General features: G+C 39.3%; 3 protein-coding genes and 1 pseudogene across 11 annotated transcripts in view; 2 read left to right on the top strand and 2 right to left on the bottom strand.

The window, feature by feature from the left end:
• LOC117236985 (AF4/FMR2 family member 4) overlaps nt 1-5,038 on the top strand; it is a 166,754-nt gene extending 161,716 nt beyond the window's left edge. For 5 of the 8 annotated variants that reach the window (XM_033500476.1, XM_033500481.1, XM_033500478.1 and 2 more), the window contains 8 exons: nt 1,326-2,083; nt 2,220-3,105; nt 3,189-3,328; nt 3,459-3,656; nt 3,714-3,821; nt 3,905-4,001; nt 4,090-4,384; nt 4,477-5,038. In XM_033500476.1, coding sequence (XP_033356367.1) covers nt 1,326-2,083; nt 2,220-3,105; nt 3,189-3,328; nt 3,459-3,656; nt 3,714-3,821; nt 3,905-4,001; nt 4,090-4,384; nt 4,477-4,586 — 2,592 coding nt within the window. In that variant the 3' untranslated portion in view covers nt 4,587-5,038. The remainder of the gene's footprint in view (nt 1-1,325; nt 2,084-2,219; nt 3,106-3,188; nt 3,329-3,458; nt 3,657-3,713; nt 3,822-3,904; nt 4,002-4,089; nt 4,385-4,476) is intronic. The other 3 variants (XM_033500480.1, XM_033500477.1, XM_033500479.1) reach the window with 3 other exon arrangements.
• A 7,345-nt stretch (nt 5,039-12,383) lies between these two features.
• Nucleotides 12,384-13,708, bottom strand: LOC117236919 (annotated as a pseudogene).
• Nucleotides 13,709-14,523: 815 nt separating this feature from the next.
• LOC117236808 lies at nt 14,524-19,767 on the bottom strand. The gene is made up of 5 exons (XM_033500097.1): nt 19,087-19,767; nt 17,753-18,302; nt 16,890-17,223; nt 15,779-16,145; nt 14,524-15,227 (listed from the first exon to the last, which is right to left on the bottom strand). Exons 1-5 carry the CDS (start codon nt 19,195-19,197, stop codon nt 14,709-14,711), a joined length of 1,881 nt encoding a protein of 626 aa, XP_033355988.1. The 5' UTR covers nt 19,198-19,767; the 3' UTR covers nt 14,524-14,708.
• Nucleotides 19,768-20,270: 503 nt separating this feature from the next.
• LOC117236804 (arylsulfatase B-like) lies at nt 20,271-25,317 on the top strand. Of its 2 annotated transcripts, XM_033500089.1 has the most exons (9): nt 20,271-20,572; nt 20,643-20,795; nt 21,369-21,542; nt 22,149-22,361; nt 22,899-23,148; nt 23,660-23,839; nt 23,932-24,198; nt 24,637-24,910; nt 25,013-25,317. In XM_033500089.1, exons 2-9 carry the CDS (start codon nt 20,685-20,687, stop codon nt 25,179-25,181), a joined length of 1,638 nt encoding a protein of 545 aa, XP_033355980.1. In that variant the 5' UTR covers nt 20,271-20,572; nt 20,643-20,684; the 3' UTR covers nt 25,182-25,317. The 2 variants fall into 2 exon arrangements, with proteins under 2 accessions (XP_033355980.1, XP_033355979.1); XM_033500088.1 differs by having other exon boundaries at nt 20,272-20,795.
• The last annotated feature ends 26 nt before the right edge of the window (nt 25,318-25,343 follow it).

The raw sequence follows: 25,343 nt of genomic DNA, 5'->3' as shown, positions 1-25,343 counted from the left end.
GCAATTTATTCCAACAATTTGTAGACACAGATAGTTACGCTCGATGCGTATAGATATAAGTTAACTGGCGATTGAACTAAGGATAGAATCCGATCAAGAGATATGACTGAACTAAAGATAGAAAATCAGTCTGGAGGTGTTGACTGATCTAAAGATGTAAAACCAGTGGAGTTCGGCGGAGGAAAGCTAGTGACGGGTGTATCCAGCGCCATCAGATTTGTTCATGACAATTTTGGCTAGGAAAGTGAGGGAAATGGTCATTACTTCTGATTGGATAAGAAGAAGGTTGATGGACAAGGAAGGGTCTTAGCCACCCCCGAGATAAAGTTGCTACCGAACGTGAGGAAACCCAACTTTCTCGTATCTTCCCCAAATAGACAATAAATTTAAGGAACACTTGAAATAAAAGATACTTGTTTGGTTTGAACTATGACAATGCCAAGATTTATGGCGAGTTTTTAAGATTATTGAGGGTAACGATCCTCCAAAAGTACTTCACAACCTCCAGAGTAAGAAACCCAAAATCTGTAGACTGTAGAGTTTAGAGCATCGATTGAGAGGAGCGTGTTAGGTGGAAATTTGGCTGCACGTGGCAGAAATGTGTGTTGTATATGTTATTTTCCTAAAAGTTCGGTATTATTGAGAACTCGAAGAGTTCTGTAAAAATTGTTGAAGAGGTGAGAGAGTTGTACGAGTTCAGTGAGAGTTCTTGGAAATTGGAGAGTTATCCTGAGAGTTATAGGTATTGCTGCTTGATTTTTATTTCATTGTGAAATCTAGTCTCATCCGTTACAATATTTTTACTATAGTTGGGCTATTTTTAACTTAGTTGATTTCTTTAATTAATGATCTTTACATCGATTCGAGCTACGACATCCTATACCAAAATATGGAAATATGTAAAATATGCATCTAACGACAGCTATGTATCCTCATTTTCATCCTCATTTCCATTATAAAAACGTTTAATCATTTCCACTAGTAAAGCGAAAAAGATGTGCCTGTTAAGAGGTTAAGTGTTTCATGTTTAATTGATATAATTCACAGTGGTTGGTGTTTGGGTGTGTGCGTTAAAACATAATCATAAACTTATATGATACTTGCAAGTTCATAATACATGGAAATACGAAGCATAATCATCTTCTGAAACTTTAACCGAGTTCAGCGTAGTACCTCATCAAACTTTGTCCAACTTCGAGTCCCGCTGTGGTCTTCAATGGACATTCGTAACAGACTGGCTCGTTTTTTGAGTCAGGGCATTCCATCTAAATATATTTTTGCCCACTGGTATCAGGACAGTTACATTAGAGAATTACATTTTACAGGATTGCAATAGGCGAGAAGGTTCTCCGGCGGCAACGACGGACGCTAGAACGCACAGGGAAAAGGCAGCTCATGATTGGCAGCTCGACGAGGCCCTGAAAAGCACTCGTAACGCCACAATGATCAGTGTGCTGGACAGTGACAGTGATCGTCCCTCGGATCAAGAGAAAAGTCAGCCAGCGGAGGAAAATCAGCCAGAAAAACCAAAAGTGGCGGACACCAGGAAACCAGGTCGACCTCCGGGTCGTCCCAGAAAGCTTACCAACAAGAATACGAAAGGTGGTCATCGGACGCCAGAAGAAAATCTGAAAAATGGTAAACCTCGTAACAGAACGAGAGGAGTGGGTAGCCCCAAGAAGAAGGCGCCTCTTTCGAAACCCACCATAACGACCAGCGATGATGGAAGCGATGACAGGTCACAGGGAGCTTCTAGCGACTCGGATAGCGATCGACCGACCAGGGTGTCACCCGTAGTAGTCCCAATAAACGAAAAGAGATCCAAGTTGAGTGCATCTTCCAGCGAAGATGAACGCCCGCCAAATAGAAAAAACAACAGTGCCTCCGATGATGATAATACACGCTGGAGAAGAATGCCTATCAAAAGGAGTAAACTGGCAGATTCGCCGAAGAAGCAAGAGAAGAGAAAGAGTCCCGCGAAGGCGAAACCTAGAAGGTCCAACTCACGGGTGACCAATGTTGGCGGGTCTGATTCTGATAGCGAGTCTGAGTTGTCCGTGAGAAATCGTATTCAGGTTGCCAGGTAAGTGTCTTATATATTAAGGAACAGGATCTTCTTGCACAATTGAAGGGGTGGTAAATTATTGTGCAAGAGGGCTTGTACGATAAAATTGAATTAAGTAAAAAGATTTAATGAATTTGATTTATTGTGAATATAGAGTACCTCCAAGGCCAAGGGCACCACCGACTAGAGCTACTTCTCCAGAAAATTCAGACAGCGATAACAGCCCAGGTCCGAAGTTACAGGAAGAGGACGCGGGTAACGTACAGGACAAGAAGAAGAGCGACACTCTTCGGAAAGTATTTTCATCTTCTATGGGAGGAGGAAAGGTCGGAGGTAAAGGAGGGAAAGGCGGTAAAGGCGGAGGAAAATGTGGCATCTATGTGGAGGAATACACCTCTGCGAATACACCGACAGGAGGAGACAGTCCGTACAAGAGACCGTCGTCACGGGCATCCAGTTTGATTCAGTCTTTCCCACCGCTCACCTACGTGAATGGTGTGCCAAGTTTGCCCTGCAGGATCGACCTGAGCAAACTTCCGCATATATCCCAGTTGTCGAGGGGTCAAGAGTTGAGACAACGCACGGAACTTCCGGACACGAGGCCGTCGTCGAGACAAGCCTCGACGCTGACTTTACAAGCCCCTCGACCGCCTACGCCGGAGGAAGGGGAGATTGTCGATACGCCACCGCCTCAACAACTAGCCTCCGATACGAGGATTCACGGTGACGTATTGTTGGTCGACGGTGACCTTAAGAATCGCGCTGTGATCAAGGGCGAACTCATATCGGACACGAAGAGTAATTGCGGCATCGGTTTCGGGGCTGGTGTCGTCTGTGCAGGTGCTAGTGGATGTGGTAGTGGTGCAGGTAGCCTGCCCAAGAGGAAACGTAGCCCGAGTTGTAGTTCAGTGTCCAGTTTCGGTACTGTGTGTTCCGCGGAGACTAAAACGAAAGAGTCGGGAGAACACAAAGAGCGGAGGAAGAGAAAGAGGAAACATTCTGATGCCGGATCAGTTACACCTAGGCCATCTTCAAGTCAGGTACTAAATAAATGACATTTTTCATTTCCCATTTCGTTTAATAACGTTCAAGTTTGTTGAACGATGACATTTTTGTTGAACAGCAAAGTGAAATACAACCAACCAACCACGAACGGGAAGAAAAACTTGACACCAGTTTATTACCGCCACCACCTCCGCCTCAACGAGTGTATTATTCCTACTTTAATCCTCAGAATGAAGTTTTGGAGGATCAGGATAGGTGGTAAGTGAATGTTACATTGCCTCGGTTGAAACCACGTGCGCTGAACTTGTGCCGATAGTATGGAACCTGGACATGGTATAGTATGGGATAGTATGGACACCTGAATTGACTTCGTATGTTCACATGCTAGTAGGGACCAGAATCAGTACCTGATGGAAGCAAAGCGGCTAAAGCATAGCGCTGACAAGGAATGCGAACTCACGGCGCAGGGTATGCTTTATCTAGAAGCCGTTCTCTGTTTCCTGCTCACTGGAAATGCCATGGAGGCGGATTCTCTCACGGAGAGGGCATCGTTCACCATGTACAAGGATACACTTAGTCTCATCAAGTGAGTACATCCCAAAATTACCCTTGAACTAGAACGAAGAGTATCACCTAATTAAAGTTATTTCCGATTTCCACTTGCTCTACTTAGATACATCTCGTCTAAGTTCAAGAGCCAGCAGAGCAACTCGACAGAGAGTAATATACATAACAAGTTGGTCATTCTAAGGTGAGCACGCACTTTGAGCTTTTTCCGTCTATCGTGATTGTACGAGCGTGTTTCAAAACATTGTTGTGTCTCGTTTGTTTTAGTCTCTTTTGTCAATCCCTCATATATTTGAAGCTATACAGGATGCGCAAATACGAAATCAAAGAGACCCAAAGAATTCTCAATGAGTACCATCAAAAGGTATGTGTGCCGGACTCGAACGCTTCATCATAAAATAACAAGTTATTCGACTATGTAATAAAACTTATATTTACTATCTTATCTTTAGGCTGCTCAGGCAACACCGGTACAAGCAGAAGGACAAGGAACGCCATCTTTATCCCCAACACCATCACCAGCTGGTTCTGTGGGCTCTGTTGGTAGTCAGAGTTCCGGATATAGCAGCGGTGAACTAGCAAATCGGGGAGCTGCTTCGGGTCAACCGCAGGCAGCTCCGTCGTACGTTAGTGTTCCATATATTATTTATAACGCTATGAATAAGCAAAATTACCAATTTAACCTGCTACTGAACTGTCTCGAACTGTGGGACCAGGCAAACGCTTTGGTGACAGATATGAATAGAGGTGAGTTTCGAGCATTCGATCATGCATATACATATTTCCGTATTTGAGGGATATATAGCTAAAGTGTCTGTATTGTCGTTTTGTACTTGCAGATTTCTTCATCGAGCTGGATGAAAGATTGGGACCCCTCACATTGAAAAGTTCATTGCGTGATCTGGTGCGCTACGTTCAAGCCGGTATAAAGAAGCTTCGAGATCTCTGACCACAGTGGCATAGCCCCAGACCGCCCACCCCTAATTATATTACTTCTCTCCCACAAAACATGGCCACGTACCCAACGATGTACACGTAAAGATATATAAAACGATCTTTGTGGACTTGGAAGACGTACGGAAGATCGACAATCTTGTGATTATAGTAACGTAACGCGCGTTGAGAAAATTGTCGAGCAAGAAAAAAAGCAAAACAGCGGGAGACGTCGAGTATATTCTCAATGATTAAGGACTATTCTGGTGGGGAGCAAGAATTGAAGGTGGTCTGGGGAGCAACGAAGAGACCGTTGTATTCGATATAATTATATTCGAAAGCTCTAATCACTATGTTTCTTCGTTCGGGGGTTCGTGAATGGGCGCCCTGGCATTTTTTAAAACTCCTAGCACCAATTTTATAGTCAATTCAGAGTTATTCGTCTAACAGTGAAAGAAGTTAAAAGAAGAAGGATCAATATGGATCCGTGATCGGTCATAGAGGGAGCCCTTGTATCCTGTGTATAGCACGCGTTACTTATTTTCGAGATGAGAATGGACTGGCAATGTAAACTCGGAGGAGAAAGCGATCGAAACGAAGCAATAGAGGAAACATACGTTCGAAAAAAACGAAGAAAGAAACGAGGGCGAAATACTGGTCCTTATTTTTTTCGGAATAAATCATTTTTGTAAGTTAACAAATGGGGGCGACAAACACAAGGAAAAGAAGCAAATGAACTGCGAAGGAAGGAAATGACGGAGAAGGAATAAGAAGTGCCACAGAAGCGCCCGTGTGTTCTCGCTTTACGGTGCGCCGCAGCCGACGTTACCTGAAGCATGAGTTTCGTCCTGGCGATTCGAATGCGACGAATACACAAGTATATATATATATATATATAAGTATATACATATATATATATATATATATGTATATACTTATATATATATATATATATAAGTATATATATATATATATATATATATATATATATATATATATATATATATAATATATATGCATATAGTTTATTACCTATATAAATATATAAATAATTATAAATATATAGATACGAATATATTTAATGAAAAGAGAACCAGTGCGTTATGCACGCCGTCGCTCCCTTTTTAGTAAATAAAAAGGAAACAAAAACAAAAGAATATGGCGGTCGTGAGATTCGTGACGGTTAGGTGAGATAGAAGAAAAGAAAAGAAAATGGAGGAGAGACAGAGACAGGACAATTTAGTGTAATGATGCATTTCTCTTCGGTGGAAATGCACCGCGAGCAACAAGATCAACAGATTGATCCAAAACCGATACAACACTACTACTATTATGATGTCTAACGTCTTTGAACGAGAGACATGACTCTTTTTTGTAGATAGGTTACGAAGGAGAAAAAGTAATCTAGATTAGATAATTAATACGCAACAAGGAAAAACAAAGTTAAACGGTAACAGAAAAAAAACAAAACAACCAATACATATTATTTACATTACTTAGAATTAACCGGGGAATAAGTAGAGGTTCTAGTGATGAGATGAAAAAAAAAAAAGAATATTCAGATAATGATATATAGTGCATACACTACATTATAAATAGTGTGATTATAAAGGAAGAAAAAAATGAAATGACAGAAACAAAGAAAGCGAGAACAGACACCAAACGAAAAAATAGCGCGTAACTCTCATTACACGAGTCGTAAGAAGAAGAAAACAACAAAAGATAAAAAATATACCAAGCGTAATGGATAAGTAAGTTGCTCATGTGTATATTTTTGTAAATAGGTATTTGCGAGTGCCGCCGCCTTGAGGGTGACCTGTCGACGTTTAAAACGGACGCGACAGGCCGGCCCGCCCCAATTTTTGCTACCACAAATGTTATCGAAAATCAAGAAATTTCTGGTAAAAAGAAAAGATAAAAATATTAAAATACACATACACAAGATATTACATGTCCACCGAATTTGTCCTAGAAGTTTTTTCCGAAGTCCAATTCTTCAGAAATGATTGTATTATGTTAAATTTTTTTTTGTACATATATACATTTTATTATCGCTCGTATTATTATTACTATTCTTTTATTGTTGTATCTTTTACGTTCGATTCAATTGACCACCCTTCATCCGCCTCTCGCGAATCGGTTATCGTATTTGTTCGATACGCTTCCTTTTCTTTTCGTTGTTCCGTCACCGACAAAATTAAACAAAAGAACGAAAAAAAAAAAAAAAAGAAAAACCGTTATGTCGCAAGATACGCACGCAATTTAGTGTTTTTCCTATGTTTTCGCAGCTATGAGAATGTAGGCTTAAAAGTATACGAGGATCGAGTGTAAAAGGAAGAGAGAAGTGAAGAGATAAACGTTTTACCTTTCTCGATAAAACGGCGAATTCGATTTGATCAGACTATTGTAACGAGACGAGAGCAGGAAGAAAATAGCAAGTGGAAACGTGTTAGCAGTGAATTGCCTAGCGAGCGAGCATTCAACTGGGAGTTAATAAATCGTTCTTCGGACCAGGATCGTAACGAGCAATTTATCTCGACAATTAGTTAAAACATATCGAAATTGAATCGAATTAAATTCCAAAACTCCCGGGAGCCTTTCCGTTAGAGTTTCTAATAATAATACGGAACGTGAGAGATGTTGGACCAATCTATAATCCGTAGAGACGTTTGATCATAATGCGCTGTCGGTCAATTAATTGCTAACGCTTTCCTACGAAAATAAAAAGTGCAAGTAAAAAGGAAAAATAAATGAACGGACGAATGAAAAGAAAGAAAAGAGGAACGAAAGAAGCAAACACGGCGGAAAAAATGCTGGAACCGTGACAAAGGGATCGAACACGAGTTGACGAGACTTAGGGGGGCCCATATAGAGTTACTAAGCGCGGTCCAATGGTTCACGGGATACAATTTTATACCTCGTGTGCGCGTGCACACGGACTGAAGGATAAAAGAAACTAAAAAAAGAGGTCTATTAAAAAAAAAAAGTTTTGATATTTTCGAGACACATATTTATAGTGGATACGTATAATATCAGGCCTTTCGCTCTCGTCAGCTCGTGCTGTGAAAACGTAAAGACGAATACGCGATACAATGCACACGTATATTAATATATACAGATGTGTAGGTCGAGAATTTTGAACGAAATTTGCAACACGTATAATTCGGCTGTTGTAATGAAATCGAACGTGTCCGCGCTTTTATCGAGAAATTAGTCGTATGCGAGGATGGATGTTCTGCAGGGTGCAACGTCTGTCGATCGGCGTAACGCGTCATTATTAATTAAAAATTCTGTTTTTTTTTTTTAATTCCTTTTTAAGCGATTTTCTTTTAAAACTTTCTTGAAACACTAAGTTTTATTTCGTCGATCTGTTTTCGTGGTTTTCTCTTCTCTTATCGCAATATCGCGTTTTTTACGATTAGTTTTCTTCTGTATAAATCTTTCATATTCTTTGATTTGAAATATCTTTCTTTTTTTTATTATTTTATATTAAGATATGTTTAACGGTCGTCGCGCAGAGAAATGTTCGTTTTGGACAAGTTCTACGTTCCTACCGACCTCCAAAGATAAAAAGAAACCTAGCGAATGGTGCTGCTGTTTCGATATCGCCACGCTTAGGTATTCCTTTGACGGGTGGCTGAGATTATGCATCCGGAGTCTACGCGCGCTTCCGTGGTTCCGCTTTTTCTCCATCCATTCTCTTGTTTTGTTTCTTTTTTCTTCTTTTAGTTTCTTCTTTTTGAAACGATCAGTAACGATCGATTTATATATGGGGCTACGTGAACTTTGTCGCTACGGTTTATCGTCGGGTTATCGTCGCCTATATATATTATATTATATTATATTATATTATAGTATATTATATTATATTATATATTATATTATATATTATTATATATTATCATTATTATCTATATCTTTATTATTATATTATATTATATTATATTATATTATATTATTATTGATTTATATTGGTACTATTACCGTTATTAATTTTCGAGGTATTTATAGGAATGAATGGGGTATGAGAGTACGAGAGAAGGAGAGAAAGAGGTGCGTGTCTTTGTGTGCGTGCGTGCGTGCGCGTACGAGAGAAGGTGGTTTTTGGGGGAGAAGAATGGAGAAAGAAAAAGAAAAGAGGAAACCGATTGAAACAACGTATGTCGCAATGACAACTGTATATTATACATACTACAGCAGCAGAAACGATTATTCGATAATTGAAAGATGATATGTCGAGCGTATAATAATATACATATGTATGATATACACATAATAATGTCGAAAATATTTCAGTTAATTAAAACTGTTTGATTCCTGTCTTCTTTACCCGCTACGCCGTAAAACTGTAATATATTTATATACATGTATACATACGAAACATACACACGGACATGGAAACGCGCGCGCGCACACACAGAACATACACGCACGCACGCACACAAATATACAACATTTACATACTCGTACAGGAGAAAATCCACTTACCACCATATATGTAAACATAGAGACATGCAATCATAATTATATTATTATATTAATAGTAATATACGATCATTATTTTACTATACTCTCGTATACGGTCGTATCGCGTGTAGTACCTAATTCCGATTCCGTAAACGCGTTGCTCCAATTTCACAGGAGAACTCTCTGGTCCTCCAGAAACGTTCGTGTTTGAGAAAATTCGCCCTCGTCCTCGAAATACCAGAGCGTAGAGGAAGATGCGGCTGTACAAGAGAAAACGAGAGAACATTTCAAATGTCGTTCGGATCCTCGTCTTTCGCGAGCCGTATTCCTATATTTGTACGATATACATTGACACGACACGGAGGATAGAGAGACGCGATGAGGGCGGGAGAGTTCGCGTTCACGGTGACGAGCAGCCGAACACTACTAAGTAGCAACGAGCAATGCACAAGCAATTTATTAATTAGTTAACATACCGCGTAGTACGATCGACGCGTGACAGGATGGACTCTTTACACGATTCGAAGGGTAGTCTTTCAAAGTGAGCCAACGTTGCAATAATTCTTTCGAAAAAATAAAGAAAGAAAGGAAGTAACCTCCACTAACGTTCGCCTCTACTTTTCGAACGACGCTCTAGTGACTCTAGCGAACTCTAGTCTGTCTCGTTCTCCGAAGTAGACTCTACCCTTCACTCGTGAGGGTCCCGCTCGGCTGCCAGAGAAATTGAAATCGCGCGTCGATCGGTCACGTTTGATAGAGATCATCTCAAAGAGACGGCCAGACAGACGAGCAAACGAAACGAGCAAACAAGCAAGCAAGCGAATAGACAGAGAGAGATAGAGAGAGAGAGAGAGAAAGAGAGAGAGACTCGTAGGATCGAAAGGGAGAAGTGACGAACGAGAGCGTGAATGGGCACAGAAAAGAGAGGCCGTGAGAAAGAGAGAGTGTGTCTATGAGAGTGTATTATGCGAGAAAGGGATACAGAAAAGTGGAGAACGAAGCAATAAAGAGAGAAAGAGTGAGTGAGAGAGAGAGAGAGACATAGAATGGCAACCGCACCAAGGAGAGACCAAATTCGCTTAACGAAAGCTAATTACTTACTTGCTTTTTATTTATTTTAATTATTAAATATTGATTGATTGATCGATTAATTAATTATTGTATTTATTGGCGCGGAAGGCTGAGAGACGGTGGGATTCGCGGAGAGAGAGAGAGAAAGAGAGAGAAAGAGAGAGAGAGAGAGAGAAAGTTGATCGATCTAGCATAAGTACTCGATCCAAAACCACCCTGCCCAACCACGAAATACAAGAATGGACTGATCGACAGGCTTAATACGAGCAATGAAAGAAAAAAAAGAGCATTAACCATTGAAGAATCCTTTAGTTGTTACTTAAGCTAACTTAACCACTTAACCTTTACCGCTTTGATAGGAATGGAAATGAATTTGAAGAACAGGATCGGGGAGCAGTGAGACCGTGTTACGTGGGTGTGCGAATGCGTCGATCCGATCGTTCGATCTTTTGACCCGTACGGTTCGTGAACGTACGCAACATCGTTTTTCCGGTCTCGACGAACGACGTTCACGATTGTCAGGCGATCTGTGGGAAACTGCCACGCACAATTCCGCGATCGACCAGATTGGATTCTAACTTTCTCGTTTCCCGATCGTAACATCTTTGTTAACATTTTGCACATAGCGAAAATTATAAGGTAGCGACGCAGTTGCAACGAAGCTCTCCAATTGCTTCGACCGCAAAGGTTCAATCGACAGAATCTTTCCGGGAACGAGAGAAAACGGCGGAGAAAATGCGACGTTGAGAAAGCATCGGAGGACAAGAAACAGAGAACAAGTTTGCTAGTAAATTTTGACAGAAAAATTGTACAGGTCGTCGTGTTCGCAGCATTCGGTCGGAGTTCGGGGAACGAATGCCGAGATCCTATGGTCGATCGCGCGACTCGAGGGCAGAGGTCTTCTCTTTCTTTCCGCTTTGTTGGATCTTGTTCGAACGAAAACGCGAAGATCGCGATTGCGAAGCGAAATAATATCGGTTTATGTCGGACAGATTCGCCTCGAGACCGATCTGATACGCGCTAACGAGCTACGGTTAGGGACGGGGGAGAAAGGAAAGGAATGAAAGGAAACGAGAATGAAACAGAACGGGGAAGAAGAAAGACCGTGACAATATATACATATATACATATATATACATATATATATCGATATATTTGCGAGATATTTTGCGAGCAGGGCTTTTTTATCTATTTTATAGTAATCTCAGCTTAAGCGGATTGAGAGGGAGGGAGAGAGTGAGATTGTTTTGCTAAACGAGAGAAACAAAAGAAAACGCAAACACGGCGATTCAAACGAGAGAATAAAGAATGGAGAGAAAAATAGGAGTGCAGAGACAATGAGAGGAGGAAAAATATAATTGCAACAAAATGGATAGGAGAGGAGGGGAGAGAGATATAATGCGCAGCTGACAAACGGTTTGTAAATTGCGTACATAAAAGATAGATAAATAACCGTTGACTAAAAGAAAGGTGATGACGGTTTTACTATGTCGTATACTCTACGTTTTGTTTGTTTTGCGCCTTTGGCTTGCATTACAATTAATTTGATTATTATAATAATAATGATAATTATTATTATTATGATTGACTATTGATTATTATTATTAGTTAATATCATCATCGCCGTCATTATCATTATATTCTTATTATCATTATTATTAATTTTATTACTAATTTTATTATAATTATAATTATTATTATTATTATTATTATTATTGCTATCATTGTGTATATGATATAAATTGTAAAAAGAAACATATAACATATTCATTTTACGAGGGATTTACGAGGTCCTTCGAATGAACAAATTGTTTAAAATAAACTGAAGAAATAAATACAATATTGACCAATTAATATCCATTCTTTGATATCCCTTCAAAGCCCTGAGTTATTATTATCGTTTGTTGTCGAAAACGAATTCGAGATTCTGCCATTCGAATATCTTGTTCGTCTTTGAAATTTTATGATAAACAGCGATCATTTTCGTTCTCACGAAAAAGAGTACCTGTTTGTTATCCTGAAAGTGCCGTCGCGTGAGTAAGATTATACTCAGAGGAGCTTTAAAAGTTGGCCTCGAATAATCCGCAACAGAGAAGGACGTTACAAACTACATTTAGCCATAAAAAATAGCTTTTCCATTGCGATTGAAAGCGCCGAAGATATTCAAGGTGATCAACACCCAGTCAAAGCACTCGTTTAACTTATTTAAGAATACCTCAAGCAGTGAATGGAGAAATGGGAATTTCTTTTCTCCTTTTCTTCTTCTATGTCATTGTCAGCCGCCACGTTGTAAGGAGATCTTCGTGAAAAATGCCGGTGTCGAAGCACACCGTCCGAAAGCCACGATATAAAACGCAGAGTTTCCACTTGCTTCAGTTTCATCGTATCCTAACTTTTCTTCTCATCCTCTTTAGTCTTCTTGCACTCGCGCAAGTATCTGGTCATCACCTTGTCCCCCACCGACGATCCTATTAATCCACTCCGCGACAAGTGCATCAGCACCGAGTTGAACGCGTCTCTCGATCAGATCGCACCGCGTACCTCGAGTACGAAGCATTTGTCCCGTGTTTCGAAAGGTGAAACTTCCAAGCCGAAAGCTATCCTCGATAACCTCGAAGACCTATCCGCAGCAGAAGTCACGTTCCTTTGCTTTTTCACATGATACGAATCCCAATGATCAATGATGAGAGTACACACAGTACATTGTGAAAAATGGCGTTTTCATATTCACACATATGCGTAGATGTTGACTGCGGCTGCCCTTAAAGTGTCCACGAATCTACAGAATCTACGGATATAACGCAAGAATCGGCGAAATCAACAAAGAAGATAAATTACTTTGAAACGTAATCGAAGATAACGTAAATAAAAGGAACGCCGCGATCGGACGAACCTTCCACGGAATGTGACATAAAATTATTTAACGCCGCTCGTACGACTTTTAAACGGGCGCGTGCTTTTCCTCGATTTGTAAAACATTTAAAAATAAACACGGTAATTATAATAAATAACTCGCAGTACGACATAGAATTCATAAAGTTCAAGATCCTCGCGTAGACTGTCTCGTTATCTGGATACCTGGTCAGAATACTGATTGTTGGGTTGACGTGTAGATAGGTGGTGGTCATGTTCGGTTTGTTGGAGGCGTACTGAATATTCAGTAACACGTCGTATTCACCGTTCGCCACCAGGGGCAGCAACTTGTAGCAATGAGTGTTGTTCGCGTAGCCGGTTAACTTCGGGCTGGCGTACAATTTGGGCAAGTGTAATTCGGTCACTATGCCGTTTAGGTCGCTTAACACGCTTGTGTCTTCTTTGTTCAAGATCGATTGTCAGAAGGGTTGTGCACATTTACTGCCTTCGATTGTAATCCCTCGGTGTTCTGGTTTTTGCCAAGTCGAAATCGTCGTAGGTTGTTCAACTTAGAAATTCGCTAGAACTGCGCTAGTTTCAAGTTACCAGGAATAGGATCATTTTGAAAGTTTCAATATTTTTGCGTTTCATGGTAAAATTAGGGAACACGAGAGAACTTTAAAAGCAAAGTTTATCAATTAATATTTTGTTTTATTATCCTTGATAAATTGACGAAAAGTTACCCATATTTCTTAGTAGTTCGAAAGATCTTGTTCTCTTGCGAAGAAATTCCTTTGTGTTCTTTCCAATTTGTTAAATTATTTACTGGTTATTCGCGAAAGAAAGTTTCGTAGGTATTGCAATAATTAATAATATCAATATTAGTAGTACAGTAAATATTCAAATAATATCAATCTTCTCTTTTGTTGCGAAAGGAATTTACAATCGCATGTGTAATAGTGAAATTAATAAATAATTCTTTTATTAAGCAGTGCTATTACATGATACAATTATAAAATTAGTATTTATATAAGTTATCGTCTACATATTTAGTAATAACTTATACCAATAAAGATAATTCGCCATTTATGTGATAGAACATGTCAGGGCACTGCAAGCAATGAGAAGCAACTAACAGCAGCCAACAGCTGGTTAGCAACGACGATCTTCTTGGAAATGAGTATACAATGAAAAATGAGATTATTTACTGTAAATAAAATTATACAAAATGTATTTAGAAAGAGTTTCGATAGATCAGAGTAGTTTAACAACATTTCACAGTCTCGTTACTTATCCGCTTTACTATCAAATCTCACAAAAACTCATCAAAAAACAAAAATATAAAAATGAGAAATATGTGACGTCATTTCTAAGAATCGATGAAATTGTACCACTCTCTGTGAGATCATGTTCTCCCGATACAAAATTGCAAAATCGGACCAAATTTTCACGATTTCGGCTCCGAGAAATTCCTGGAAAATATCGTCATTTCCAGGAATCGCCTCGATTGTTCCTGAAAAGTGACGTCATTTCCAAGAATTGCCAGAATTGTGCCACTTCGCAAAATCGGCCCAAAATTTTGAACCAAATCTAAAAAATTCTGGTTTCGAAAAATTTCTGAAATATGACGTCATTCCCAAGAATCGTCGAAACTGTGCCACCTCCTGTGATATCATGTTCTCCGGATACAAAATCGTTTCAAAACCACTGCGTCCAACAATTTTAACATCGAAAATCTACTTTTCGTTCAATGCTTCCGATTTCTTAAGGATTTGTCAATTCGTCGCCTTCCCATAAAGATCTCCACAAGAAAAGCCACAGTCCCTAAAACGTATCCACCCGCCAGTATATAGAAGCTGAACAAGACATGACGCATCTTCAAAGTCTTGAAGCTTTTATTTTTGTCCAGTTGCCTTTTCTTCCACGCCCAGCGCGTTTTTCTTGTACTCTCCTCCTTCCATTTTTCTATAATTCCACCTTCGACCGTTCTTCGAATCATTTGCGTTACAGAAGCAAGCAGTGGCCAATCCTCTCTGGTCTTGAACACTAGCGAGTTTTGCTGTATTTTCCTAGATCGATAAAGGCGCATTTCATTGCGGATCCTCATGTAATGATGAAGACAGTCACCTAAGCAGGCGGCGCATCGCGATCGAAGTACGTGCTCCTTGCAAGCATAGTAGGTGTCCTTGTGGAAACGCGATTGTAGTTCGGGATCCTGAAGCTCTTGACCGTGAAACATCGATCCGTAGATTTGGCAGCCAGACTTCTGTGAACGATGAAACTTCGTTAATATTAAAATTAGAAAACCGGCTCTTCACAGGCTAAAGTACTTCACTCCTTAATGCAATGCAAAAACCACTTTGCCAGATTTTTTCAAGTTTAATGCCAAAGCACCGGTTATATGATTTCATCGATATCGTTTATATTCTGTCTCGTGCGGTCAGCCGTTGTTGCAAATAAGCGGCTCAATTATAAATACAGTGACTCGCATTAACATTCGCATTAATAATACTACTTTTAGTCATTTAGTAAAGTACGTGATTGATTCTCTAACCGCGAGGTTTTTCCTATTGCATTAAGAGTCTCTCTGTGATAAACTTATACAAAATATAAATTTCGTGTGCTATTTCTTTTTCTTTTTTTTTTTTTTTTGCAGGAAAATATATGAATCATCCGTGGCTGTGGTGTTACATGAATAAAGTATGTGTTTCGGTCAGCTACGATATTTCTTTTAAAATGCTGGGAAACTGTGGTGTTCAAGTATCGATACAAGGTACACCGTAAGTATTCGTAATTTGCTTAAGATCGTACAACTACCTTAAGATCCTCCGATGTTCTAATATTTGGTAGAGAAACAGGAATAGTAAGAAACGAAGCCCAATGACTTTGGTGCAGCGCGTTCATTATCAAGTACAATATGAACGTACTACTGAAGAAGATCCTGGTGGAATTGGTTCCCGGTAATCTATGTACGGCGCCAAAAGTCATCAAACGTATTATATTCACGCTAGCTTTTACGAACCCCTGGTATTTTGTAAGAACCAGAAGGGCGATCACGAACACGACAGCATTGGCCGCGTGTATAACTGGCGATAGGAAGGACATGATCTTGGTAAACTCTGATATTTCTCCTGCTCGTTGCGTGAACACGCAAAGGCCGTCGTCTCCGTGAGGATACGTGTGTCTGCAATAAAACACATGGCAATCTTGTTATCGATATAAAAGAGAATTCCTTGCGTTTCGTTTTCAAGTAGATTCTTCCGACATGGTCAGACATTCGATGCATCTCTTTCATTCGAACGTCCCTCTCGGTACAACGTTCACGTGTTTTAGATCATAAATAGAATTTCGCTAATTTATAGAAGAGAAGAATCATGATCGTTCACGGTTCTTTGAGTTAATTTAACATTTAATGTACGACGAGGAAATTAAAAACGAAGTGAAAAAGGATCTCGAAGAATATTTTTTAAGTAAGCCAAGAGAATTTTGGACAAATGGTATTATGAGGCTCCCGAAGAGATGGCAAAAGGTGGTAGAAGAGAAAGGATCATGCATTATTTAAGAAAGGAAATATATTTTATACTTACCTTCTATTTTAAAAACGAAAAATACTTTCCAGACAACCTAATATAAGTTTTGTTATTTAAAGTTCATTTAGAGTTGGCGATTTCAGGAGTCTTCGTCGTCTTTGGTTTGCTCGATTGTTACGCCATAAATATGATATACATATAGAATAACGCAATATATTTGCGTTATCAATAACAGATAAAAAACTAATTTTTTCTCACAGACTAAAAGGAGACACGACCCTGAAAGGGCTAATACAAATTCATCGAAGCTTCTACGTACTTATGAGCAGCAGCGTATGCGTGCCTATCATTCCAAGTCACATAGCATTATGGAGGGTTAAAACTGGAGGAACACGTACTCGACCTTCCATGTATTATACAGGCTCCTCGCGTTCATTCCTATATCCACCTCACCAGTAGCCAAGTCAGCCATCATTCCCACCATGGTTCCGTGACTGCCAATTCCTCCTAAAGTATACGGAGATCCAGTGTACACACGCACGCGAAGGCTCGCGTTCAACTTCTTGAACACTATTTTCAGGATTTCGCTATTGTCACCGGAGAACTGTTCCAAGCCTCGTTTAGTTGGGTCTATTTGAAGATGCGGCTCGAAGGATATGGCGTTCGTTCGGACCTCGTACCCGGTTAGATCTTTCGTCTTGTCGAACATCAAGTCCTCGCATGTTCTCCAATCTTTCACATTCAATTTATCATCATTTTAGAATATACTCGCACTATTTTCTAAACGTTGTTACTTTCTTAATGAATTTTATTATCGCGCAGTGATAAAAATTTTCGTTTGGCTAGTTTATCGCCAAGTCATTCGCTAGTTTGTTGCTTTATCGCCATAAGGGGAATGCACACAGTATGTATTAGGTTTTCCGAAAGTGTCTTTCTTCTATAGACACGTCTTTTACAACGATGCATCTTTATACAAACACGAGACTTAATCTGTAAAATGTTGTGATATTTATTTTGATAGAACAAAATGAATCATAGGTAACTCGATAAAATAATATAAAATGGAAAATGTTGTGCATCCATTATTTCCTTCTAAAACGAAAGAAACTTTTCGGACGACCTAATAAATATGTGTGAAAATATTCAAAATGGAGAACGAGGCAAATGTCTAATTAACAACAAATGCTACTTCTTCGGTAGCGTCGATAGCGTCGAATTTATACACGGAGTTCGCGGTCTAGCTACAAGTTAAGCGACTCACCATTATACTTCTTTTTCAATAATATCCAAGGATGTTCACTGCGCCCATGGAAATGTCCAACGTTCCTCCAAACTTCAGGCGCGATGCTCGAATAAGGATTAAAAGTATAAAGGACGATTCCTTCGATCGGATCGATGCATAGAAATATGGTGGAAAGTCTGTCGTATTCCCAAGCTGTCCACAGGAAATTGTAAGCGTTCACACAGCCGCGTTGCTCGGTTTTCCTGTCTATCAGAATATGGAAACCCTGGAAGTTCGACCAACCAGAGTCCTTTGTCCTTTGCAGAAGCAATTGAAGCATTGGCTGCGAGGATGCAACCACGATGAATTGGTTCAATTTCCAAAGCAAATATATCACAGAGAACTGTGTGTATATCGTGTACGAATATTTGCCCAGAGTGAACATCTCGAACGCCGTTGATTTCGATTCGGAGATTAGTGCAACCGGTAGATCGTTGAGTAGAGATCGTTGAAAGAATTCATGGTACTCCCCAGCTAATAGAAGAGCGTCGTCTGCATGGAACATCGTACATGATCGAACGATTGTCATCTGAAAGTGCGTTTTTCGTATGATCGTGTATTTTTGATAGATAAAAAAAAGTACACGTAATATACGATAATACGTATATTAATTTACTATACATATATATACATTGACTATACATCGGTAGTATACTAATTTCGTTATGCATAATCGTCTTTGAAGAGAAATTCCTTTTACCTTTCGAGCCTGTGTATCATATAATGACATTGAAAAATATAAACTATCAAGTAATTATTATCACTTGTAATTATTATCATGATATACAGGGTGTTACAAAATTTATCACGTATAGGACAAAGAAAATATAAATATAGGAGTTCTGTATAATATTCTACAAAATTAAAGTTGTGACTGTATTTTAAATCGATCAGTTTTCAACTATGTCACTTTAATACTTTTTTTACGCAGAACGATGAGAAGATTCGATTCTTACGATGCGAAGAGAAGGAAGGTTTCCATTTAAAAAAATAATGCAACTATAAAATGAAAAAAAATATCGCAAATACGTAGTTCATTTTCAACCGTTCGTCGCTCTCCTCGCGCTTTTTACGAGACAAACGTTGGCTAATAAATCCGTGAACGCTCGGTATAGGCAATTAGTTCATATTTCTTTTCAAGTTCTGCTGAGCAATTATTGCGGCATTTTAGTCGCCAACATTGTCATTTTAATCGATATTGAAACATACAAAATGTCCATTTTTTCAATTAACGGCAAAGCCATCGATCTATAATAACATGAACATTTCATAAGCTTCAATTTATTTTTTTATTGCAGTTATAACTTGAGTACCGTTTTATCAATCAGCTCGTTGTAAGTGACTTTATTTCCAATGGTCGCATTGGCAGTCACCGTAGAGATTGATAAGACAATGTTCCAAGACTTCCAAGTAAGCAAAGCCATAGTTCGCGAGACGCGGTTAATAACACACAGTTGGTCGTTGCGGAAGCTTCTTTACTTTTTCTGCAAAATCATGCGCGAACTGCACGAGGCAAACAAAGTCGGAGTTGCACTTTGCAACGTTAGGTCAAGTGACGTTAATCGGACTTAATTGTTGCCGCTAAGAATGAAACTGCACTGTTCATTCAATAACTTTGTATAATTCCCATCGGACGAAATCACGAGTCAACTTAATAGATTCGGTTTTACAACATCGTGTTACGTGCTTATTTAATACGTCCCAATGTCCCACGGGATTAATCGTTACGGTATAACGACAAACAATGTACTGATTCACGTCACCGAATAGCATTCCCTTTCCTGTTAGGCACCTACCATTTTCCTAACAATTGTTCCATCTGATAGTCATCTAAATTGACCTGTGTCCATTTTCACAAATAATAATGGATCGATAACGATCACTCGCAATTTTCGACCGTGGCATTTTTACTTTTCATCCGTGTTTCCATTATTTACCAAAAATGCTCGTGTCACGTTGTAATTACACAATACTTCCATTGATAGTAAAATGTAACGTTTTCTTCTTAGAGACATTTTCTATTCCTGCTTTTCATTATTTCTTTTCTCTTTTATTTACCAAAAAAAAAAAACAAAAAAATCGCATAATACTTTGTCTATTAGCAAAATTGTATTTATTCTCCTCCCGTATGATTTTCTAACTGTTCAAACATTGCATTTCCCGTTCCAGGAACTTTCTTGTCAGAAATATCTTGACACTTAGTCATGTCGAGAAACGAGAATGGTTTCCACGATATTTCCGTTCTCCAAGCTTCGCATATAATTACAACGCAACACGACCGTTCTTCACAAATAAAGAAAACTCTGCTAAAGGGTAGAAACCCAACGCAATGGCAAGTTATGACCGAGCTCTGCTTAGAAACTTCTATGTAGTTTCAACCTGAGCGTGTCAATGACCTAACCCACGAAATCGTCGTGCAACCGCGGACGTTTTAAAGACGAAGAACACGGTTCTCCAAAGTGGGAGGCCAACCCCACCATCGCCGCTAAGAAGAGGACGAGCCGAGGACAGTTTTGCATCGGTCGTCGGCCCGAGTGCTCGCTTCTTCAGCTGATTTCCGGATAAAGAGGAGAGGGAGTCGTTTGTTTTTCATTTACGCGCGCGAGTTTATCATTCTGTTATCACAGGCTCGCCACGGCTGTCGTTTATCATCGTCTTCGCGCTTTCTTTCTCCGTCATACACTCGTAGCTGGCGCCGTGTCGTGCGAAGCTTTGAAACTCTCCGTACGTGTAGACAGCAGTCGTTGGACACGAGGATTAAACTTCCGAGTCAATTATTGCAAGACAGATACATCGATCGCGAGGCAATTCTTTAGCGAACTGGATCGTCGAGAACGAAAATAGTATCTTCAAGGAAACCGGTTTACAGTTCCACGAAAGACTGAGAGTGGACGACCGGCATCGTGACAGGATGATAGCGATTCGAGGAACAGCGTCGTGGTTCTACCTGACAGTTTTCGTTGTTTGTCACGTGGCTGCTGCAGTGCAGCCCCACATCGTTTTCATTTTGGCCGACGACCTGGTGAGCTGTCAGTCATTTCGTTCATTTGCTATTATAAGCTTCGTGTACAGAGTGGTTCAGGTTTCTATCAACGAGACTTTCTCACGTTGTTCTATGGGTATAAAATGGGAAAAGAATGAAATAAAGAAGCCACATCGACGGATCGCATAACTTGAAAAGTAGAGAAAAGTGGCAACGATTCGCCTAAAGACTATTTCTTCAAATCACCTTAACGATTATTATCCCGTCATCTTGCAATAAATGAACTTGCAGAAATAAGTTATTAATCTCTTGATAATTGAATATTAATCGTGTTTTTACGTAATGAAACAATCATCTAGATATCGAAGGTCGATGTAGTTCCAATGCTAATAAGTATACTCGTTTACTCGTTTATTTATTTATACCTATAAATTATCCCGAGGAGATGTAGCTAGAAAAACTTGCGTCACTTTGTACATTTTTTGTATTATCGAAATTTATAGAAGTCAACATACAAGTTACAAACACTTCGATATATCAAGGATATCGATTGCCGTTGAAAGAGTTCGATGAATATTTTAATTGTTGCGCCTAATTAAATCCGCCGAACAGGGATGGAACGACGTCGGATTTCACGGATCGGGACAAATCCCAACGCCAAATATCGACGCTCTGGCATACTCAGGCTTGCTGTTGGACCGCTATTACGTCACTCCAATTTGCACACCGTCCAGGAGCGCTTTGATGACCGGCAAGCATCCCATTCACACAGGAATGCAACATGGGGTACGCGGCTCCGTCATTAACTATTCAAGCGCGTAATCGGCTTGTAAATAAAACGATGTTGCGCTAAGGAGGATTTAACAACCGCAAGCATTAATTCCATTGTGGTTCGTTGCACTCCGACAATACTAGTTTCGTTCTATGGAGAGAGGAAAACACCGTGTCGCTGTGTTTCGTAACAATCTTTGAACCGGAATTATTTTTTAATAACGAAATTGAGTCAGTTGTTGTATTGCCTGATTTACGTTAAAAATCGAATATTTGACAGACGAGTGAAACGAAAGATAATATAATTAACTTTATCGACAGCAATTGTTTGACTTTAGACAAATTAGATATTAATTACCGGATTGTAGAATTTTTATGAAAATTACGCTGCTATATTTTCGCCATTATATTTACAAATTATTTACACCAACTATTCGATCTCGCTTACTTCTCACTTTGTTTCCATTGACTTCATACATACGGCGAAAGTATAGCTGACCTTTAACTGTTGGTATTACGGGACCTTACAAAATTGGTATTTCGGTGAGACAAGGTTCGCGTTTTTAATTATGAAAGTCCGAGAAATCGGAGTTTAATTAACGTTACATGGCGTGGAATTAGGTTCTGAAATGCGCCGAGCCGAGAGGACTCCCTCTTCACGAGAAGCTTTTACCGCAATATCTTCGAGAACTTGGCTATAGCACGCACATCGTTGGTAAATGGCATTTGGGATTTTACACGAAAGAATACACGCCTATGTATAGAGGATTCGATTCGCACATTGGCTTTTGGAGCGGTCATCATGATTACTTTGATCATAGTGCCGTGGAAAGTGTAAGTAATTTAATTTGCATCTTTTAACAGCGAACCGTCAAATATACTATACACACGTTAATGTATTACGTATACAGAAAAATGGCAGTAAAAGTATCTTTACATATCCTAACTCTCTAAGGAAGGATTTTTTAGGACATTTTTTTTTTGACATTAGGTTCTACGTTTCTTTCGTACAAAATTCTTGCAATCGTACGAAATCATTATTTTATTAAACGATACGAAATTTATTACTGTTGGATCTAATTAACTATCATACGAATGCGATAATAAATAAATTCAGTGGCTTCCAAATACTTTCCGTAGTAACTGTGTATTTTAAACGTCATTAAAAGTAACGCATTTGTTTCTTGTAAAAGATCGAGCTACGTACTTTGTATCTGACAGTAGAAACGCGGAAAATCTTGAGGAGAAAGAGATTTAAATTGTTTTCTAAACCGTCCATTCTAAATTTTTCGTTTAATTTAATTACGCCGCCAAAGGGTTAAATTAAATCGTTGAAGGAGGAGAATACTGTACAATTTAATTTAAATGCAGCCATATTGGGGATTAGACATGAGGAGGGGATTAAATTCAGCCTGGGATCTCCACGGCCAATATTCCACGGATATTTTCACGAAGGAGGCAGTGAAACTAATCAATGATCATAACGCCAGTCGTCCAATGTTCCTCTATTTACCTCACGCGGCTGTACATTCCGGAAATTCTTACAATCCTCTGCCAGTACCCGACCAAGATGTCGCCAAGTTCACCAATATCTTCAATTACGAGCGTAGGCGCTTTGCTGGTAACTAGAGTACGCTTGTTTACCAATCTACGTATAATTTTAACACTACGATTATCGATGACTAAGGCATGAAACTTGTACTAATAAAAATTATCGTCCTAAAGTGTGTTGACACTTACTTATTTCTGATAGAAATAAAATTTACTTATTTATTTCTGTAATTAGAAAATTACTAGAAAGAAAACTCGGAATCGTTTTATTCTTCGCTAGAGCTTTCGTATAACATCGTGATATGGAAAGTAAAAAAAGAAAAAAAGAAAAAAAAAGAGTAGGAATCTAAATTTTCTCTGTAACTAGTCTCCCAGTTGAGACGAATGCGTTGAAGCTTGGTGTAAGATGTTTTATTTTGCTATACAAATCGACGAAAGCGTTCACGAATGCTTGCACTTATGCTTAGTTTTGAAAATACATTGTTTCAAATTATAAGTCGTTGTCTCGATTACTCTGACAATTGCAGCGTTAATAGCGTCAACGTTGTTTTTCAGAAAACGATACGATGACTTTATTGCAGGTATGCTGAGCAAGCTAGACGAGTCGGTTGGCCAGGTGGTCGAAGCTCTTCGCAAGAAGGGGATGCTAAAAAACAGCGTGATCGTGTTCTCCACGGATAATGGCGGGCCACCGGCCGGTTTCAATTTAAACGCCGCTTCGAATTGGCCTCTGAGAGGCACAAAAAACACTCTCTGGGAAGGTATTACTGAAAGAACACTCACCTGTATATGATTTTCCAATGCGAGAAAATAAAGCAAATATAGAATTGAACGACCAATTTATCCTTATTAGGAGGCGTTAGGGGAGCCGGTTTATTATGGTCACCAAGATTAGTTCGTCCTGGGAGAGTTAGTAGACAATTGTTTCACATCAGTGACTGGTTGCCAACGCTTATAACAGCTGCTGGAGGAAATCCATCTAATTTGAGCATCGACGGGATGGACTTATGGTATGCGCTGAGTGAAGACACAGAATCGCCACGAAAAATGGTTCTTCATAATATAGACGATATCTTTGGAGTGGCAGGAATCACGTATGGAGACTGGAAGTACATTCAGGGTAAAAAGTAATTGTAGCTTTATCATCAGGAAATTAGGAGCTGCAATGGCGTGGTAAAGTTTCCGGTCGATTAATCCTTTCTCTTTATATCCCAGAACGATACCTGAAGAAATTTCGAAATAATATAATATGAGCGTTACAAGTTAAAAAAAAAGAAACAGTTCAATAAATAAGCACTGTTATATGGTTTTATAATATCAGTTAAAATTCTTTATTAGAATAGAAAATATTGGAATATAAATATTATACATATATTTATAGTATTGGAGTAGATTATATCACAATACCTCGATTTAGAAAATATTGGAAGATTATATTTTGGAATACAAAAAATTCATGTGGCCGGAAAATTTGGTAAACTACCGTGTATTATGGTTTCTACTTCTCAATTTCATTCGAATTCGTTTTATTTAATTATTATATTTTCTGGGTTCTAAGGGTCTACCTATAATGGTCAATGGGACGGTTGGTATGGCCCATCCGGAAGGGAATGGGTTTATGATATCGGAGGCGTGATCGGAAGTACAGCTGGTCGAGCAGTGGCCAGCGTCGGCTTGACTTTGTCTGCAGACGCTATTCGCAGGCTTCGGGAGGATGCTATGATTAAGTGTCCTCCGAAAAATGATAGTTTGCCACTATGCAAACCGCTGGAGGCGCCTTGTCTGTTCAATGTCCAACAGGACCCTTGCGAGGATAATAATCTTATAAACAAGTGAGTGAGACAATTTCTATAATATCAACGTTTTCAACGTCTTTCTTTTACCGATGACACGAGCTTGATGATGCGATTTGCTTATTTTTTTGGGGGTTCAAGGTATCCTTCCCTCGTGACCGAGCTGCGAGACAGGCTACGTAAATTAAACGCCACTGCGATATTACCTGGCAACCTGCCATGGGATAACAGAGCGAATCCAGATTATTGGGATCACACGTGGACTAATTTCGGTGACTATCTGAACGTATTCGCGAATAATGTCAGCTGAAGCTACAGGAGAAAGAAAACGGATAAAGGAATAAAGTTTAGCAAAGTACGTTGGTATCTTCTTATATCTTTAGACACGCAGGACTATGAGGTAAATGCATCTCGAAGGGAATCTTTATTAAACGTGTTGATTTTTCCTCGGTCGCCTTTGTCAGCCCTAGAC

Source organism: Bombus vosnesenskii, unplaced genomic scaffold (genome assembly GCF_011952255.1).
Source record: "Bombus vosnesenskii isolate JDL3184/JDL3185 unplaced genomic scaffold, Bvos_JDL3184-5_v1.1 scf7180000013352, whole genome shotgun sequence".
In the NCBI taxonomy this organism is placed as follows: Eukaryota; Metazoa; Arthropoda; class Insecta; order Hymenoptera; family Apidae; genus Bombus; species Bombus vosnesenskii.
This window is presented reverse-complemented; position numbering and strand designations above follow the sequence as displayed.

Excerpts from the sequence above, each read along its gene's own strand:
- LOC117236808 (XM_033500097.1), bottom strand. The coding sequence starts at position 19,197 with ATGGCTTTGCTTACTTGGAAGTCTTGGAACATTGTCTTATCAATCTCT. Across the intron at positions 16,146-16,889 it reads TATAATACATGGAAGGTCGA|ACACACGTATCCTCACGGAG; the intron begins GTACGTGTTCCT and ends GTTTTATTGCAG. Across the intron at positions 15,228-15,778 it reads GAACATCGGAGGATCTTAAG|AAGTCTGGCTGCCAAATCTA; the intron begins GTAGTTGTACGA and ends CATCGTTCACAG.
- LOC117236804 (XM_033500089.1), top strand. The coding sequence starts at position 20,685 with ATGATAGCGATTCGAGGAACAGCGTCGTGGTTCTACCTGACAGTTTTC. Across the intron at positions 21,543-22,148 it reads ACACAGGAATGCAACATGGG|GTTCTGAAATGCGCCGAGCC; the intron begins GTACGCGGCTCC and ends GCGTGGAATTAG. Across the intron at positions 24,199-24,636 it reads AGACTGGAAGTACATTCAGG|GGTCTACCTATAATGGTCAA; the intron begins GTAAAAAGTAAT and ends CTGGGTTCTAAG.